Source organism: Ochotona curzoniae, unplaced genomic scaffold, assembly GCF_017591425.1.
Source record: "Ochotona curzoniae isolate NIBS_2020 unplaced genomic scaffold, NIBS_Ocur_1.0 contig_2723, whole genome shotgun sequence".
NCBI lineage: Eukaryota > Metazoa > Chordata > Mammalia > Lagomorpha > Ochotonidae > Ochotona > Ochotona curzoniae.
The window spans coordinates 15,585,639-15,603,662 of NW_024465573.1; the positions used below are offsets into that span (position 1 = coordinate 15,585,639).

General features: G+C 46.2%; 1 protein-coding gene across 1 annotated transcript in view; it reads left to right on the forward strand.

Moving 5' to 3' along the window:
• The first annotated feature begins 8,412 nt into the window (after positions 1–8,412).
• The window catches only part of CUL5 (cullin 5), a 99,568-nt gene continuing 89,956 nt past the window's right edge, over positions 8,413–18,024 (forward strand). The window contains exon 1 of the mRNA XM_040976887.1: positions 8,413–8,834. Within this exon, the coding sequence (XP_040832821.1) occupies positions 8,811–8,834 (24 nt within the window). The 5' untranslated portion in view covers positions 8,413–8,810. The remainder of the gene's footprint in view (positions 8,835–18,024) is intronic.

Genomic DNA, 18,024 nt, shown 5'->3' on the forward strand with positions numbered 1-18,024 from the left:
ACTTAGAAACTGAGAGGACTGGAACACGGGACTTAAGGTCGCCAAGTCGTTTCTGTAGCTGTGCTTCGGGGTCTCAACTAACATTTGGGACTAGTCCTCAGCTGGCACTCATGAGCTGCCTGTGAATCATAATACATTTCCTTAGTCCCCTCACGTTCCTGCCACTGTGGGTAAAAGTTTCCTAGCCTCTTCTTTTCTTCTTTTTAAATCCCACAACATCCTTGTTACAAGCTAATGACCTGGTTTTCAACCTCAGCTACAGCAGCAATCAGAGGAACATTCATTTCCAGCAGCCCATTTATCCCTACATGGCCATCCAACGACGATGTGGGGCTGTCCATGGTCCTAGCAAAGGTGACCCCATCCTCCTGTGCACTAGGTGTTCTTCTCTTTCCTTATCAAGAATATGGTTGGGTCTGCTGTGGTAGCCTAGTGGCTAAAGTTTTCTTCACCTTGCATGCGCTGGGATCCCATATGGGCATTGGTTCTAATCCCAGTGGCCCCGCTTCCCATCCAGTTCCCTGCTTGTAGCCTGGGAAAGCAGTCAAGGATAGCCCAAGGCCTTAGGACCCTGCACCTGCGTGGGAGACGGGGAGGAAGCTCCTGGTTCCTGGCTTTGGATCGGCTCAGCTCTGACCATTGCAGCCGCTTGGGAGTGAATCAACAGATGGAAGATCTTCCTCTCTTTCTCCTCTCTATATATTTGACTTTCCATTAAAAGTAAAATACATCTTTAAAAAAAGGACGTGGTTGCAGAGTAGGCATTGGGGTGCAGTGAGCAAGCTGCTACTTGGCACATTTAATCCCATAGCTGGACCTGGCTCTGCTTCTGACCCAGCTGTCTTGCTAAGGCACCTGGGAGGCAGCAGATGATAGTTCAAGTGCTTGAGTCCCTTCCGCCTGCATGGGACACCCAGATGGAGTTCCTGACTCCCCACTTGACTGTCATTGACATTTGAGAAGTGAAGCAGTAGCTGGAAAATATTCTCTTTCCGCCAATTTGCCTTTGAAGCCATTTTTATCCAAATGGCTGAGTGACAGCTAGAGAGAGGGAGATGGGAGACACAGAGATCTTCCGCTTGCTGGCTCATTCCTCAAATGGCCACGGCAGTCATGTGTAGGTTATGCTAAAGCCAGGAAGCAGAAACTGCGTCCAAGACTCCCACGTGGATGGCAGGGACCCTTGCAGTCCTTGTACACGGTAGGATGCAGGATGAGAAACAGAGCAGCCAGGACTCAGGAAGCAGTACCTTAAGTCTCTGTGCCAGGGGGCCACTTTTTTGCTTTTAAGATGTGTTCATTTATTTGAAAGAATTACAGAGAGAAAGGAACAGAAGGAGATTTTCCATCTGCTGGTTTACTCCCCAAATGGGGAGTTGAAGCCAGAGTCCAGGAGCTTCTTCTGGGTCTTCCACATGGTGTGGGGGGCCTAAGCACCAAAGCCATCCTTTGCTGATTTCCTGGGCACATTAGCAGGGAGCTGGATCAGAAGAGGAGCAGTCAGGACTCAAACCAGCACCCATATGCACATGTATGAGATGCTTGTATTACAGGCAGCGACCTTACCCACTATGTCATAACACCATTCCACTTAAAAAAAAAAAAAGCTTATTCTAAAAGTTTATTTAGTTTGTTTGGAAAGGCAGATTTATAGAGACAAGGAGAGACAGAGAGAAATATTTTTGATCTTTTGGTTCACTCCCCAAATGATTGCATCAGGCCTTACCTTAGCCAGACTGAAACTAGCAGTCGGGAGCTTCCTGTGGGTCTCCCACATGCATGCAGGATCCAGGGCTTTGGTTGTCTTCTGCTGCTTTCCCAAGCCATAAACAGAGAGCTGGATGGGAAGTGGAGCAGTCAGGACACAAAGCAGAGTCCATACGGGATGGCAGCACCGCAAGACGGAGGATTAGCAATAAGCTATTGTGCTAACCCTCCTCCCACCCTTTTTTTCTTTTTAAAGATTTAGCTATTTTTTACTGGAAAGGCAGGTTTACAGAGAGAAGGGGATACAGAGGTAAAGATCTTTCATCTGCTGGTTACTTTCCAAGTGGCTGCAACAGCTGGAGCTAAGAAGATCCAAAGCAGGCACCAAGAACTTCTGGGTCTCCCATGTGGGTGCAGAATCCCAAGATGTTGGGCCATCCTCCTCTGCTTTCCCAGGCTGTTAGCATAGAGCTCAATTGGAAGTGGAGCAGCTCAGACTTGAACCAGTTCCCTTAGGGGATGCTAGAACTGCAAAAAGAGGATTAGTATGCTACACCACCACACTTGTCTGCCCTCCACTTTTTAAAATTTTTATTTTTAATTTTGAATTTTATGATACAATTGCATTGAGTCTGGGATCCCTCCCCAAATTCCCACTCTCCTACTGATTTTCCCTTTTGCTGGGGTCTGTGCAGTGGGTGTGGATGACACGAAGGTGTGACGGGCACAGCTCCCCTGTGGGCAAGGCCCGGGGGAGCTTCCAGCTGTTAGGCAAGGCCCGGCGGAAGTCTCTCCGACCACCTTGACGCTGTTTCACCCCCTGGCTGCATGGACACTCTAGCACCTCATTAAGAATTCTGTAATCTATTGAGGCATTGTCGTTTGCCCCTGCGAGACAGTTTTTGCCACTGATGTGAGCTTGAAAGTTAAAGTTATTGATAATGTCTTGGTGAGTGGGCCTTTAACTGCGCACAGGAGTACAATTAAACCCATGCCATTTCTGGACACCTTATTGTGTGCCTACCCATTGCCCTGAAATCGGGCCCAGACATATAGCATGCCTTCTGGGAAATGGCTTAATAAGAATTTTACAAACTAATGGAAGTGATGGGAGTGAGAGCTGAAACTGCTATAGTAATAAATATAGTCATTGTTATCTCAAAGGCTAGCCTGTCTTTGCAATTTTTTGGAGCATAGAAAATGTAATTGTTTTAGCTGCTTTTATAATTTTTAGCTAGAGGAATTAAGGATGCTTTTCTTAAAGAAAAATGCTTTTGATTATTGTTTCATTGTTTATGGGTTTGTAGAATCTATAGTTGTAGGGGAATTTAACATTTGAAATTTCTGTTTTAGATTTTACATTTTTCCTTTGTAACCATTTTTCCCATTAAATGATGGGTAAATTGTATAAGTAGAAATGTGGTGGGAAAGTACTACTGATTAGCAGGTAATCACACGTGCCTTGGCCTTGGAGTCCTGGCTGCTGCTCCATGGCTACCATTGAAAAATAAATAATGGCTTGCTTTGAAGAATATGAATACAGTATTTTGCAGAATTATCTTTAGGAGCACCTGCTTAGCCTTGAAGTGCAGACGGAGTGACCAAATGTCTGTACATGCCCCCTAGTGTTGAAGTAAAAATAGAATAGTTGCTTGTACAGAAGCTTGAGAGGGGTTTTGAGTAGATAAAAAGGACAGCTTTTTCTTGAACTGTTGTGAGAACTCACCAAGTGTCTGTGTCTGTGTCTTTCTTTATCGCCGACTCCATGCACCCTTCCCGAGCTCCGAACTCAGCTGGAGCTGGACTCCGGTACCCCACATTGTCACAACAGTACGTTTCTTCATAAGGAGTTACAATTCCATCAGTCTGCTATACAAATATGCCCTGGCATTGCTGGTACAAATAATGTCAGACATTCCATCAACCCATTGTCTAGATATGTCCAAGAATTTCATCGGGAGTCCATCTTTTGTTTGGAAGTAGGGATGCATGCTGCATTGTGTCTTCACATCTGGGTATGGTAGTCTCCATTACTCCATTGTATACATTCCAATTTGCATGATGGTTTCCTTATATTAGAACATACGGTATTTGTCTTTTCGGGATTGACTTATTTCACTGAGCATAATGGTCTCTAGTTGGGATCATCTAGTTGCAAATGGTATGATTTCATTCTTTTTAATGGCTGAGTAATATTCCATGGGGGGTAGATGTACCACAGTTTCTTTAACCACCACTCTTTGGATGGCATCTAGATTGTTTCCATTCTTTGAAACTGTAGATTGTGTTGCTGCAAATATATGATTACAGACCCCTGTCACATATGCAGTTTTCATTTTCTTTGAACATATTTCTAAGAGCAAGATAGCTGGATTATATGGCAGGTTTATTTGCAATTCTCTAAGCCCACTCCATACTGATTTCCACAGTGCTTGTACTAGCTTACACTCCCACCAGCAGTGAAGGAGGGTGCCTTTCTCCCCACATCCACGCCAGCAAGTGCTGTTAGTAGAGTTCTGGATGTAGGCCAGTCTCACTGGAGTTAGGTGGAACCTCAACGTGTTTGTCATTTGTATCTCCCTGACAGCTGGGAAACCTGAGCATCTTTTTGTATGTCCATTAGCCATTTGAATCTGTTCTTTCGGAAAATATCTGTTCATTTCCTACCTATAAAAAAAATTGCCTGAGCTATTTGGGGAAAAGCCATATGTGGAGCCTGACCTCTGATTTCTGGAATCAGAATCCTCAGAGGAAGGGACCTGGAAATCTGCTTCTTAAATAAGCACCCTGGGTCATTCTGATTGATTCCTAAGCCACACTTGAGGAACCTTTTCACACATTCACAGAAGACCACTGAGAAGAAAGCAGGGCCTGGCTGGCACCATGTGGCTTGTGAAGCTGTCATCTCATATTAGAGCACTGGTTCGAGTCCTGGCTGCTCCACATGTGACTAGCTTCCCCTAATGCACCTTGGAAAGCAGCAGAAGATGGCCGATGGACCTGGGTCCCTGATGTTCATGGGGACACCTGCATGGATTTTTCAGACTTCTGGCTTTGACCTAGTCCAGACCTGGATGTTGCAGCCAGTTAGGGAGTGAGAGAACAGTTGGAAAATCCCTGCCTCGGGTCCAGTGCGGTAGCCTAGTGGCTAAAGTCCTCCCCTTGCACGTGCTGGGTTCCCATATAGGCACTGGTTCTAATCCCAGTGACCCCACTCCCCATCTAGTTCCCTGCCTGTGGTCTGGGAAAGCAATCAAGGATGGCTCAAAGCCTTGGGACCTTGCACCCACGTGGAAGACCTGGTTAGAAGCTCCTGGCTTTAGATCAGCTCAGCTCCAGCCATTTCAGCCATTTGGGGTGTGAATCATTGGAAGGAAGATCTTCCTCTCTGTCTTTCCTCAACGCAGTATATCTGACTTTCCAATTAAAATTTTAAAATAAATCTTAAAAAAGAAAATCCCTCTCTGGCATTTCCTCTCTTTCCATGTCACTGTCACTCTAGCTTTTAAATAAAGAAGTTTTTGTTTGTTTGTTTGTTTTTTACAGAAGAAAGCAAATCATTAATAGTTGTATCTTAGGAAGTGGTACAGAAGATATTTCAATAAACTTTCATTTTTAAAGGATTTATTTCTTTATTTAAAAGGCAGTGTTGCATACAGAAAGAGGGAGAGACAGGCAGAGAGATCTTCTATCTGCTCGTTCACTCCTCAAATGGCCCATATTCCATTCACATTCCATTCCACAGTACTGATTACACAACTTTCATTTTATGAGGTATTACAATTTATCATGATTATCAGACTTTCCTTAATAAGCAGGTGATTTGGGGGTGAGGGGGTGTAGGAGATAAATCCTTCGTCTACAGTGCCAGCATCCATATAGGCTCAGGTTTGAGTTCCGGCTGTTCTAGCTACTTGCTGATGCACCTGGCAGACAGCAGGGAAGGGTCCAAGTGCTTCGGACCTCTGCGCCCGCGAGGGAGACCTGGAAGAAGCTCCTGTTCCTGGTTTGGCATCGGCTCAGCTCCGGCTGCTGCAGCCATCTAGGGAGTAGGCCCACAGCTGTAACTCTGCCTTTCAGATAAAGTAAATGGAGCTTTAAAAACAAAAATGTATGTTATTTTAGAGGAGCTTTTAAGTAAACAAACAACAAACAAACAAAATCATTCCATTTCCCACCATCCAGTCAAGCATTAGTAGTGTTTTCAATGCTTTTTTCCCATTCAGAATAGAAAAGATTATACAGCTTCTCCTTCTTTCCTTTTCTTTCTTCCTTTCTTCTTTCCTCCCTCTGTCCCTTCCTTTCTTAGATTAGCATCACAGCACATAAGTGACATTTTGCAATATACATGTGCACATATATACCCTTACCATTTTGGCCTGTCACATAACAGGGTATTGCAGTGAAGTCAACAGGCTGGAACATGGAGGGAAAGGGCAAGCCGCCCAAGAGCAGCCTGACAGGATGGTTGGGACCTGAGGACTGCATGGGTAGGAACCACTCAACTGGGTTGAGGCCTGTTTTGAGCAAAGCTCAGCTATGTAGGAGGAGGTCATTTTATTACTTGAGTGTGTGTATGGGTGGGGAGGGGGAGTAGGCCGTGATTGTGTAACACGCGTAAGTTGGGCTGCTGCAACATCACCCCCACCTGATGGCAACCTTAGGGTGGGTCTCTTTGGAATGCCACAGCTGCTGTGGCTTTCACTTCCTCCGCTCCCTTCCTCCAGGAAGCCATCTCGTTGTAGACTTACTTTCTGGGGCCATGGGCGAGGTCGTCATCCGGATGGAGCAATCCGTGCGGCGTCATCCACCACATAAGGCTAGGGGATGGTCTCACAGGGTAGCCAGAAAAGGCAGCTACCTCTGAGGTGCCCTCTTCCAGGAAAGAGGGCACCTCACACCGCCTTGGGCTGGTAAAGATTAGAGCCCAGCTAGGGTGAGGCTTAGGGCTGAGTTTAACCTTGGCTCTTTCTGGTGCTAGGGAACTGTGTGGTCTTTTGAGGTGGACTTCCTTTTTCCCTCCGGGGCTGGTACTCAGGGTGTCTCAGGACTCCCAGTCGCTATCTTCCTGCACCTCCGGAGTCTGCTTCCCTCCTACCTCTCCCAGTCCTGTAAACCCTTGGGGTGTGACTTAGTTTTTCACCAAATAGTGTTTGTTGGTTAAACTTTTACATGTACTTTGTGTGTCTACAAATTTTTTTTTTTTTTTTTTTTTTTTTTTTTGCCTTTTACAAATCAAAAAACTTTAACTTTATAGCTCCTGTGTTTGAAACAACATCCAAACCCTATTCCAGCAGTAATAATTGCAAACATCCCGGAAGGCACCAGGGCCTTCCAGGAAGTGTTAAGGTTTCTCCGAGAAGGCAGAAAGTTAAGCTGTTGATCGGGACACCCAGCATCCCATTCAGAGCACCCAGGGCAAGTCCCAGCTATACCAGGTTTCCCACCCAGCTCTCTCTGCAAATGCTTCTGGGAGGCAGCAGATGATGGCTCCTTCCACCCACAGGAGAGACCCAGTTGGAGTTTCTGATTCCTGTCTTTGACCTGGCCTGGCTCCTCCCAGCCCTGTGTAATAAGCGCATTTGCAGAGTAAACCAGCAGACGGAAGACTAGGAATGAGGGCAGTGAGTGAAGAAGGGTTGGAAGGTGGAGAAGGAAGCAAGGAGGAAGGTGTGCAGCTGTGATAGCCCAAGTAGTGGGGCTCCTGCCTTGCAAATGGGAGAGCTGGTTGAGTTCCTGTTTCTTCATTCGGTCCCCGCCCAGGCTCAGTTGGTGCAGGTGTCTGGGGAGTATTGACAATGCTTTCTTTTTCACTTTCTCTCCTGTTGCCTCCCAAATAAACTTTAAGTGTGAAAAAAAAGTATCAGCTGATCTTTTTCAGAAAAAAAGATATTAAAGGGATCATTTGTAAAGAAAAATATGTACACAGTGCTTACATGGACATAGGATGCATAAGAAGCGGAGAATTTTGGCTGTGTCAGAGAAGGGTGCCTAAGCGTCCAGGGAACTGTCGTGGAAGGAGGGAAGGTCTATACATTTATTGTTTTTAAAATTCTCCTTAATATTTAATTATGAAAAATTTCAAAAATATAGACCGGCTGAAAGGATTTTACAGAGAACACTAGTATATCCACCACCTGCACGCTATCATGAACAGTTTAAAAGGTCATCTGTGCTTTATTTAACCACAGCGTTCTTATCTATTTCTACATGTTACCAATACATGAATGAATGGTTTGCAAACACGCACAGCATGCTACCAGCTATGCCGTAGCTTCTACATATAAATTCTCTTGACCAGGATAAAAGATAAAAAGGTGCGGGCTTGTGGGGTTTAGGATCTTGCAGGATATTGTGCCTTTAGGAAATCCAAGATGAACGTTCATTCCCTCAACTATCTTTTTGAAGAATGGTCCAAGCATCAAGGCACTCCTGGAAAGAAAAAAAAAGATGAATAGCGAACACGTTTGTGCATTTATTCCGTGGACAAGCATGTATGCACGGGGCGCCTGCTCGGGGGCCAGTTCTTGCAGAAGACAGCTGTTCCAGCATTTCGGGATCACGTGCCTCCTAAGAGCGAGTCCCGCGAGTGGGGGGACGTGAAGGCCGAGGGGAAACCTCGGGTCCCGCCGGCAGAGGGCGCGCCCCCGCCCGCCGCGTCACGTGACGGGGCCGCGGAACCCGAGCCGCCGGGCCTGGGCTCAATTCGTTGCCGGTGGCCGCTGCGGGGACGACCGCAAGGGCTCGTCGGCCGGGAGTTGTGGGGGGCTGCGGGGGGCACTCGCGGAGCCGATGCTTCTTGCTCTTCCCGGTCAGGTCGGCTCCCGTTACCGTCTCTCCCCATTCGCCGGCCCCGTCTCCCCTTTGCATGAGCTGTTTGGCGTGGGGCAGCTCCGGTGACCATGTAGGGGAAGCGCCCGGTGCCTGGGACGAGGTCCGCGCCATCTGCACGCCGCCCCGGCTCCCGCCTCACCCCCACGACCCCGGAGCGGGCCGCACGCAGGGCCCGCGGGCTCCGGAGGGAACTCCGGCCTCCGGTTGTGGCCTGGCCCGGAGCGCCGCCAATTCTCGCGTCGTCTCGCGAGAATCTAAGTTGAAGGAACATGGCGACGTCTAATCTGTTAAAGGTAAGAAGACCCTCACTCCAGCCTGGCTTTTCCTCCGTGACGACCCGCGTCAGCCCTTCCGGGCAGGGTCGGGGCAGGATCCGAGGCGAAGCGTGCGCGACTGTTGACCCGGCGTTGTCGGCCGGGAGGGAGAGCTGCGGCCGAGGCCCGGAGCGCGCGGGTCCCCGGCCTCGTCCCTCCCGCCGGCCGAGGGCGGCCGGCCGGCGAGCGATGCTTTCCAGGGACCGGCTGCGGCCGGGAGCCGGAGAGACAGGGAGCGGGGCGGTCGTGGTGTGTGCCCTGTCCCATCGGCCCGGTCCTACTTTCGGGGTCTGTTTCTTGTGCAGAACAGGAAAAAAAAAAAAATCCGAGGGAAGACTACCTAACAGGTTTCAATGACTTCGCCCTCCAGCACCCCAGTACCCGTTCCCATTCCGTCTGCACGGGAACCCCCCATTCAGCAGTGCCTCCACTGCATCCTCTGTCCCTTTTTGCATGCTACACCTTGCCTCCCAGGCGCCCCCGTTCTGGAGTTCCTGCACCCGCCTTCCCCCCTTCTTTCCCCTTAGGAAACTACTTCCCACCCCATCTCCACTCCCCTAGTTACAGGGCACGGCCAGATGCCAGCTGATGAAGTGGTGCCATCAGTGGAGGGCATAGGAAACTTACCCTTGGAAAGGAGACATGTAAAGTTTGAGAGAGCAAGGGGCATCTAGGCCCAGGGCGGCCGTGTCTCCATCATTATCATCATCCTCATTTTGAAAGAGTGGTTGTGTTTATACTGCGATTTTTTTTTTTGCCTTGTAAGTACCGGTTGAATTGGAGGGTAGTGATTATTAACTCAAGAAGTAAATACGAAGGGAGAGCTAACCCATCATGCCTTCTGGCAGTGTGCATGGATAACAGAAAGTAATCATAAAATGTACAACAGCCTCATTATTCTGTCTTCTCTAACGTGAACTCCTGACAGTCTTAAAAATAAAGGCCAGATTTTACCAAGGGTCAGTATGGGGGGCGTGGGGAGGGCTTACAACTAGACTCTGAATTTCAGCCACTTACATATTGTCATTTACATACTGAGCACTTTTTTTAATGTTTTAATTTTCTTGTTAACATTGTTTACATAATTGATAGCAATTCATGCCCCTGTGGGCTTCTGATTAAACTGGGTAGGATTAGGTATGGAGGAAGGTGGGTGGGACAAATGCTTCCATTTTTTTTTCCCGTGGGGGGGGGACGACTACCCCTGGCTGTCAGACCACATCCGCACCAGGTCATTTGATGACACCTTAAAGAACCGATGTGGGGAAGAGTGTTGAGAGTGTCACTTGGGTGGGTTTGATAGTTTTGAGAAGTTGTTGGTTTCATTGCTCCAGGGTTGAGAAAATCTTTCCAAGTTCTGTTTGTTGACAAAGTCCACCTTAATGTATCCAGAGGCCCAGGGACACGCTGCAGAGCTTAGCCAGGAGAATTGTCCAACCTGTCCCGCTTTCCGTCTTCTGACGGGGCAGTTGTGAGGTCTCCTGCTGACCTAAATGAGCTGCCCGTCATGTCCCTTGTGTGCATCTGGGCGTGCTGTCGGCTGCACAACCATCAGCAACCAAGGAGGCCCAGTTCTGATACTGTGATATTTCCCTGTGCCCGAGGTCTGAATCCAGTGTTCTACTTGGGGAGTCCCACAAGAAACGTCACCTTGGGTGACCTCAGACTTGGCTCTGTGTGCCAGCCAGTGTAGGTTGGGTTTGGTCTGTTACCTGTACCTGCCAGAGCAGATGCCAGTGGATGCGGCTGCCTGTTAGCATTCTGCCCCAGCTCCATGCTTCCTGCGAACTGACTGGTGCTGCTGCAGTTGGACAAGTTTCTTCACCTCCCTGCCAAAATTTCCTCATCTGTAAAAAGGGGGTTAGCAGCACAACCTGATTGATAGGAGCTTTCTCTTTGTTTCTTCAAGGAAAATAATTCAAGTGAGTTGAAAACCACTCTAGTTTCTTATTAGTATGGCAAAGTTTTTTGTTGTTCTTGTTTTTGTTTTTACTTTTATTTGGAAGGCAGATTTACAGAGAGAAGGAGAGACAGAAAAATCTTCGATCTTCTGGCTGACCCCCCAAACAGCCACAACAGCTGGAGCTAAGCCTATCCAAAGGAAGTAACTCCAGTGCAGGCAAAGACAGATGCTGAAGATACGTTTGACAATGTCAGTAGAAACTTTTTTGAAATGTTGGCTATGTGAAAAGGCAGTTTAGAGTTTCCAAGTGAATATTATACATGATTGTAAATGTAGATAACAAATAGAGTGGGCACTGAATGTTGACATTTGAGTGTCTCAATGAGCTTCTTTTTCAAATTGGACAGAAAAGCTCCAGCTCCCCTCACTGGGAGATGGGGGAGCAGGGGTGCAGATTACCTTACATTTGTGCATTGACGAGTAGTTGTAAGGCTGGAATTTGTGTTCAGGGAGAAATGTAGTGAGATCCTCTGGTCAGATGTAAGTGTGAGGTTAGGGTTTGGATGCTTGCTTTGGAGTCCTAGGTCTACACTTTATTCTGGCTTCCTGTTAATGAACTTGTACTCCTGTGGGGCAATGGTTGGGTACTTGTCACTCACTTGGGATACCTGAATTGAGCTTCTGCTATGTATCTTTGTCCTGACCCAGCCTACACTGTGGTGGCCATTTGAGGAGTGAACTGGCAGCAGCAAGATCTCTGTTGGTTTCTTTCTGTATCTCTTTCAACATAATGAAAAGACACCCCCAACACACATGTACTATCATGTCTACATGCATATCTACATATTTACATACATGGATATACATGTATATGTACATAAATGTGACTGATTAATTTTTTTCTCCTTTTTAAGAGAGTGAGCTGTTGCAAGATTTCAGAAGCCTTTGGGGCATACATTTATATAGTACATTTTGACATGTTCCACTGTCAACCAGTTAGAAGATTTGTATTTTCAGGAACTTTTTACAAAGTTCTTTCCTTTTCCAAAGTTGTTTCTTTTCTTTACAAAGAAACAACAAAGTGGCTATAGAACATTTGTGGGATCTTCTGTTTTAGATTACTGCATTTTTAAAAAGTTTGTTTATTTGGGCCAGCATGATGGCCTAGTGGCTAAAGTCCTCGCTTTGAACGAGGATCCCTTATGGGCGCTGGTTCTAATCCCGGCAGCCCCATCCAGCTCCCTGCCTGTGGCCTGAGAAAGCATTCAAGGATGGCCCAAAGCTTTGGGACCCTGCACCCATGTGGGAGACCTGGATGAAGCTCCAGGTTCCTGGCTTCAGGATTGGTGCAGCTCTGGCCATAGCAGTCACTTGGGGAGTGAATCATCAGACAGAATATCTTCCTCTGTCTTTGCTCTTCTCTGTAAATCTGCCTTTGCAAAATAAATAAATAAATAAATAAATAAATCTTAAAAAAAAACCCACTTTGTTTGAAAGGCAGAGTTACAGAGAGAAACAGGGAGGATCTTGTATCCACTGGGTAGCTCTTGAAATTTGTGCAAAAGCTAGGGATGGGCCAGGCTAAAGCCAGGAATCTATAGTCTCCCACATGGGTTTGGGAGCCCAAATACTTGGGCTGTCTTCCATGGCCTTTCTTGGGAAAGGTATGGATGGGAAGTGAAACTTCTAGGATTAAACCACTGATGCCTGTGTGTGATGTTGGAGCTGCAGGTGATAGCTTAACTTACTGCTCCACACTGCCAACCGTTAGATTACTACTAACACTTAATTGTGATCGTTCCTTTTGTCGTGCTGTTGTCATCCAGGTCCTCATTGCTCATTTTCTTCCTTTTCACTTTATTTTTCTATTCCAAACAACAGTTATTTAAGCTTCCCCCATTCCTGCCTTTGCATCTCGCTTCTAGCAAATTATTTTATCCTGCTATTGACATGCCCTCACCTTTCATGTTCAGTACCACAGATTTTTCCCAATTCTCCCTATAACTGCATTTGTAGGCCCCCCTTTGTTTTTTCATGTTACTGTATTTATTAAGGGGAGATGGAGAGACAAAGCTCTTACGCTGGAGAAGACCAAGTCAAAACTGGGATCCTGAGATTCATTCTGGGTCTTCCATGTGGGTGGATGGGACCCAGCTATCCCAGGCATCCCCTTCTGCCTCCAGGGTGAGCAACAGCAGGAAGCCAGAATCAGGAGTACAGTTAGCGGTTAAACTCAAGCACTCTGATGTGAGATGTGGTGTCTTATGGGCTATGCCAAAAGACTGCTTCCTGGGCCAGCTTTTGTTGTAGTTTTTGTTTGAAAGGCACAGTGACAAAGGAGAGAGATCTTCTACCCCCTGATTTACAACCCAGATGCCTGTAACAGCTGTGCCTTGGCCAGGCCCACACTAGTACAGGGGCCCAGGTATTTGAGATATCATCCACTGCCTCCCAGAGTGTAGATTAGCAGGAAGCTGGACTGGAAATGGAGTGGTAAGGAGCTGAAATGGTGTGGTAAGGCACTGCCCTGTGGGATGGGACAGCTCAAGTGGCAACTGCCACCAGACATCGACTGCCAGTGCCAAGTCTTAATTTGTCTCCTTTCACCTGTTCTTATTCAGCCCTCATTTTCTCCTCAGGACTTGGTGGCTTCTTCCCTTTCCCTTCTCACTTGTAAGCCGATAAGAAAATTTCTAATTTGTTTATCTCCTCACAGGCATTTAACCTGTGTACTGTTTGTGACTCCTATACTTCTCTGTCTTCATTCGCTGTTAGAGTTTCTGAAAAAGCGACTCCCTGCTCCCTTTATATTGTGTCACTCTGAATGTGGTGAGACGGGCCTGGCGTGGTGGCCTAGCGGTGAGGCTTGTTCCTTCAATCCCTAGCCCATCCTTTCTGTGTATATTGTTCAGCTTAGGAGTGCTGGCTATCTCCTGATTGCCAGATGTGATTCTGCTCTGATAGTATTTATCCTCTCTTCTGATGCTGTTTGCTTACTTCTTCCACTTCTCTTTTGGTTTTATGATATGCTCTCCTTGGTCTGCTTTCTCTGAAACCACTTGTATTTTTCATCGACCTTCCTTCCTCCCTCCCACCTCTGCCCCAGTGTAAGTATTTCCAGGATTTAATCTTGACCTCTTCTATCTTTGTACTCTTATTTTTCTGGGACAGTATTAGCTCCCATGATTTCACTATTTTTATCTTAGTTCTGATCTGATCTCCAGATGAAAGAACTGTTCTGACCACGTTCCTCTCCTGCTCAGATACCTTTGATGCTTCGAATTCTTTGAGGTCTTTCCAGCTTTATTTCTTTCCCTAATAGCTACTGTGTAATCTCCCCCTCTCCCTCCCAATGCTCTTTAGGGATTCACCATATACTGAGGAGACTAGCTGGCACTAATGATTTACTCTCAGGCAAAAATGTGAGATGTGTGATCAGCTGCCCTGTGGTCCCTCACAGATTGAAAAACTAGTTTCTGGTAGGATGGGCACAGAACATTCCATTGAGAAAGCATTGGCGTTGCATTTTGAAGGATGGGTTGACTTGTTCTATGTGTTGATTAGGCAGAGGTTGGGTAGGAGTGGAGGTTGTGTCCGATTGGATACTGTGTAAGCAGGACTGCATGCTCTGCTGCATTATCTGGATGGTGATCCCTGGCTGATGGAGTAGAACCCAGAAGCCCGGGAAGTGAGAAATGGGAATATAAGGTTGTGGGAGCTGTTGATGCTTGCCAAGAGGGCTTGAAATGAAGTTCCATAGAGAAATCTGTTCATTGAATGAGAACTTAGCATTTTGTAATGCTCACTTAATAATGTTGAACTAGGCAGCCAAACTCCTGTCTTTTAATAATTTACATTTTTGTGAGGAAGAGATGATACAAACATAAAAGCAGGGATGGACGCTTGCGGCAGCAGTTAGGTCCCTGCTTTGGACTCCCATATCTTGCATCAGCGTCCCTGGGTTCAAGTTCTGGCTTTGCTTTCAGCACAGCTTCCTGTTAATGTGCACCCTGGGAGGCAGCAGGTGATGCTGCCACCTCTGTGGGAGATCAGGATGGCGTTCCAGTCCCTGGCTTTGGCCTGGCGCAGCCCTGGCTGTGGCAGGCATTTAGGAAGTGAGCCAGAGAGTAGAAGATCTCCATTTTGTCTCTCTGAATTTAAGTCAGGTTGTGATAAATACCGTGAAGAAAAACAATCAGGGTAAAAGATAGTGATCAGTATTAGTTTTTGTTTTATGGTTCCCTTATTGTTAGTGTGTTTTTCATTGGGTAGATAGAAATTTCTTTTTTGAAGTAGGCATCAATAAGGACCAAGTCACAGGCTTCCTTCCCATTTCCACCCCCACCTGTTGCCAACATGCATTCCTCTGAATTTGTTTCTCCTTGGTATGGCTCTGGCAAGAGAGGGAAGGAAGGGTGGCAATGGGAATAATACATTGAAAGAGTGACTGTAAGACAGTGATAAATACAAATGAGAGAATCATGTTCCATGAAAATAACCAATTACTTTAATCTGGAAGTTATGTTAGTTAAAGACATAAAAAGCTCTCTATCTCTCTGTACTCTTTAAGCTACTAAGAGGATGTGAGAATAGACGAAGGGAAGCTTAGACTGCTGGGGGTTATTAAGAGGACAGTAAGCATGTAGAGTAGATTGGGAAGGATGAGAATAAAAAGAGACAACGGCTGTTTTTATTGGATTCTGTCCTTGGGTCCTGTGAACCCAGCTGTGTACTAAAAGCGACTTGACTGTGGCTGTGGTATAGTGGGTCGAGAAAATAGGTGCCTGATGCATTCCTAAACAAAGCAGAGGAGAGCTCAGGCGAAAACACTGGTCAAATTCATGGGAGTACATACGAGTATTTTCAAGGGCAATTGATCTGTGTAACTGGAGTTTGTTCATTCCATAAATATCTGAGCATCTACTCTGTGCTGGTTACTATTTTAAGTGTCAGTGATGTAGTAGTGCATGTGAAATACAAAGGTCTTTAGTTATTGGCACTTATAGTATGGGTAAATATTAACACTAAAAAAACCCCACATTGCATAATTTTTGTTAGTAATGAAAGCTATGATGAAAACAGTAACATTGAGAGTTTTCAGAAGGTGGAGACACTATTTTATTTGCCAAAAAATAACTTGTTTTTATTTTCCAAGTACTGTTTTCAACCATGTTTCATTGAATCTTTCTTCTTCACCAAGTGATGATGTTTCAAACCAATCCCACAGCCCTCTGGTTTTTAAAAGAGTCCAATTTAGTCTCAGTTCATTCTCACAGCCAATCAAAGCATGTCTTCTACCAGTTCTAGACTTTGGCTCTGAGTATGCAGAGAAGATGGGAAAAAGAACGTTTTTCTTGTTATTTAATTTCTAAAGATTTATTTTTATTTGAAAGGCAGAATTACAGTGAGAAGGAGAGACAGAAATCTTCTGTCTGCCAGTTCACTCTGCAAATGGTAATAGTGGCTGGAGCTGAGCCAATTAGGAACCAGGAACTTCTTCCAGTTCTACGTTGATCCAGGGGCCTGAGGAGTTGCGCCATCTTCAGCTGCTTTCCCAGGCCATAACCAGGGAACTGAGAGCAGCCAGGACTTGAATTGGTGTACATGTGATATGCTGGCATTGCAGGCAAAGGCTTAGCCCACTGCATCCTAACTCTGCCCCACCCCCACATTAAAAATATTTATTTATTTTTAAAGATTTATTTATTTATTGGAAAGTCAGATATACAGAGAGGAGGAGAGACAGAGAGGAAGATGTTCTGTCTGATGATTCACTCCCCAAGTGAGCGCAACGGCCAATGCTATGCCGATCCGAAGCCAGGATCCAGGAACTTTGTCCAGGTTTCCCACGTGGGTGCAGGGTCCCAAAGCTTTGGGCTGTCCTCGACTGCTTTCCCAGGCCACAAGCAGGGAGCTGGATGGGAAGTAGAGCTGCCAGGATTAGAACTGGCACCCATGTGGGATCCCGGTGAGTTCAAGGTGAGGGCTTTAGCTGCTAGGCCACACCGCCAGGCCCAAGATGTATTTATTTTTAAAAGGCTGAGTGAGAGAGAGAATGATATCGTCCATCTAGTGGTTCACTCTAGATAGCTGTAATGGCTATGGCTGGACTGGTCTGAAGCCAGTAGTTAGTTCTGGATTTCCACAGGGGCCTCAGGACTTGGACTATTTTCTGCTGTTTTCCCAGGTAATAAGCAGCAAGTTGGATCAGAAACGAAACAGCCAGAACTCAAATCAGTGATCATATAGGATGTCAGCATCACAGGAGAGGTTTACCCAGCCACTCTATGACGCTGGCCCCCAAGAAGGATGTTTTTCTTAGGTTGATTTGGGAAGGTGTCTGAGGTGGCATTGAACTGAGGACTGAAAGAATGTATCCTAAGGGTGGGGGTGGGAAACACCAATGTATTCTAAGGTATTAAGGTTTGGATGATAGTTTGGGTGTTCCCCAAAAGTCTGTGTTTGGGGGCTTGGTCATGAAAGTTTTATATTAGTGGTTAACAGGTTAACATTAATTGTTAACAGATTAAGGCCCAAGGCATGATCTGATTTTTCTGGGAGGCCTGGTCAGTGGAGAGATCTTGGAGTTCAATGGCTTGCCCTTGGAAAGTGGTTCCCGAGAGAGTTTGTTGTTGAAGCTGAGCTCAGCCTACGTTTCACTGTTTCCTCAGTGATGCCTGAATGAATGGAACTGCCTGATCTTGGACAGTGAACTCCCGAAACTATAAACTGCAATAAATATCTTCCTTCCTAGAAGATATATATTTTAAAGTTTTATTTATTTATTTTAAGATTTACACATTTTTATTGGAAAGGCAGATTTTTACAGAGAGAAGGAGAGACAGAAAGATCTTCCGTCCATTGGTTCACTCCCCAAGTGGATGCAATGGCTGAAGCTGAGCTGACATGAAGCCAGGAGCCAGGAGCCAGGAATTTCTTCTGGGTCTCCCACGTGGGTGCAGGGTGCCAAGGCTTTAGGCCATTTTCTACTGCTTTTCCAGGCCACACACAGGGAGTTGGATGGGAAATGGAGCAGCCGGGATATGAGCCAGTGCCAGTATGGGATACTGGTGCTTGCAGGAGGAAGAGTAGTTCAGCCATTGTGTCAGTTCCTGCTGATTGCCACATATTTCAGTTAAAGTATTAAATACGTAAGGCAGAGGTCTTGATATTGCAATCAGTTTGGCTTATTTTAGGAACACTTTTAAAAGGTTAATGACTTGAGGCGTGGTAGCCTAGCAGCTAAACTCCTTGCCTTGAACAAGT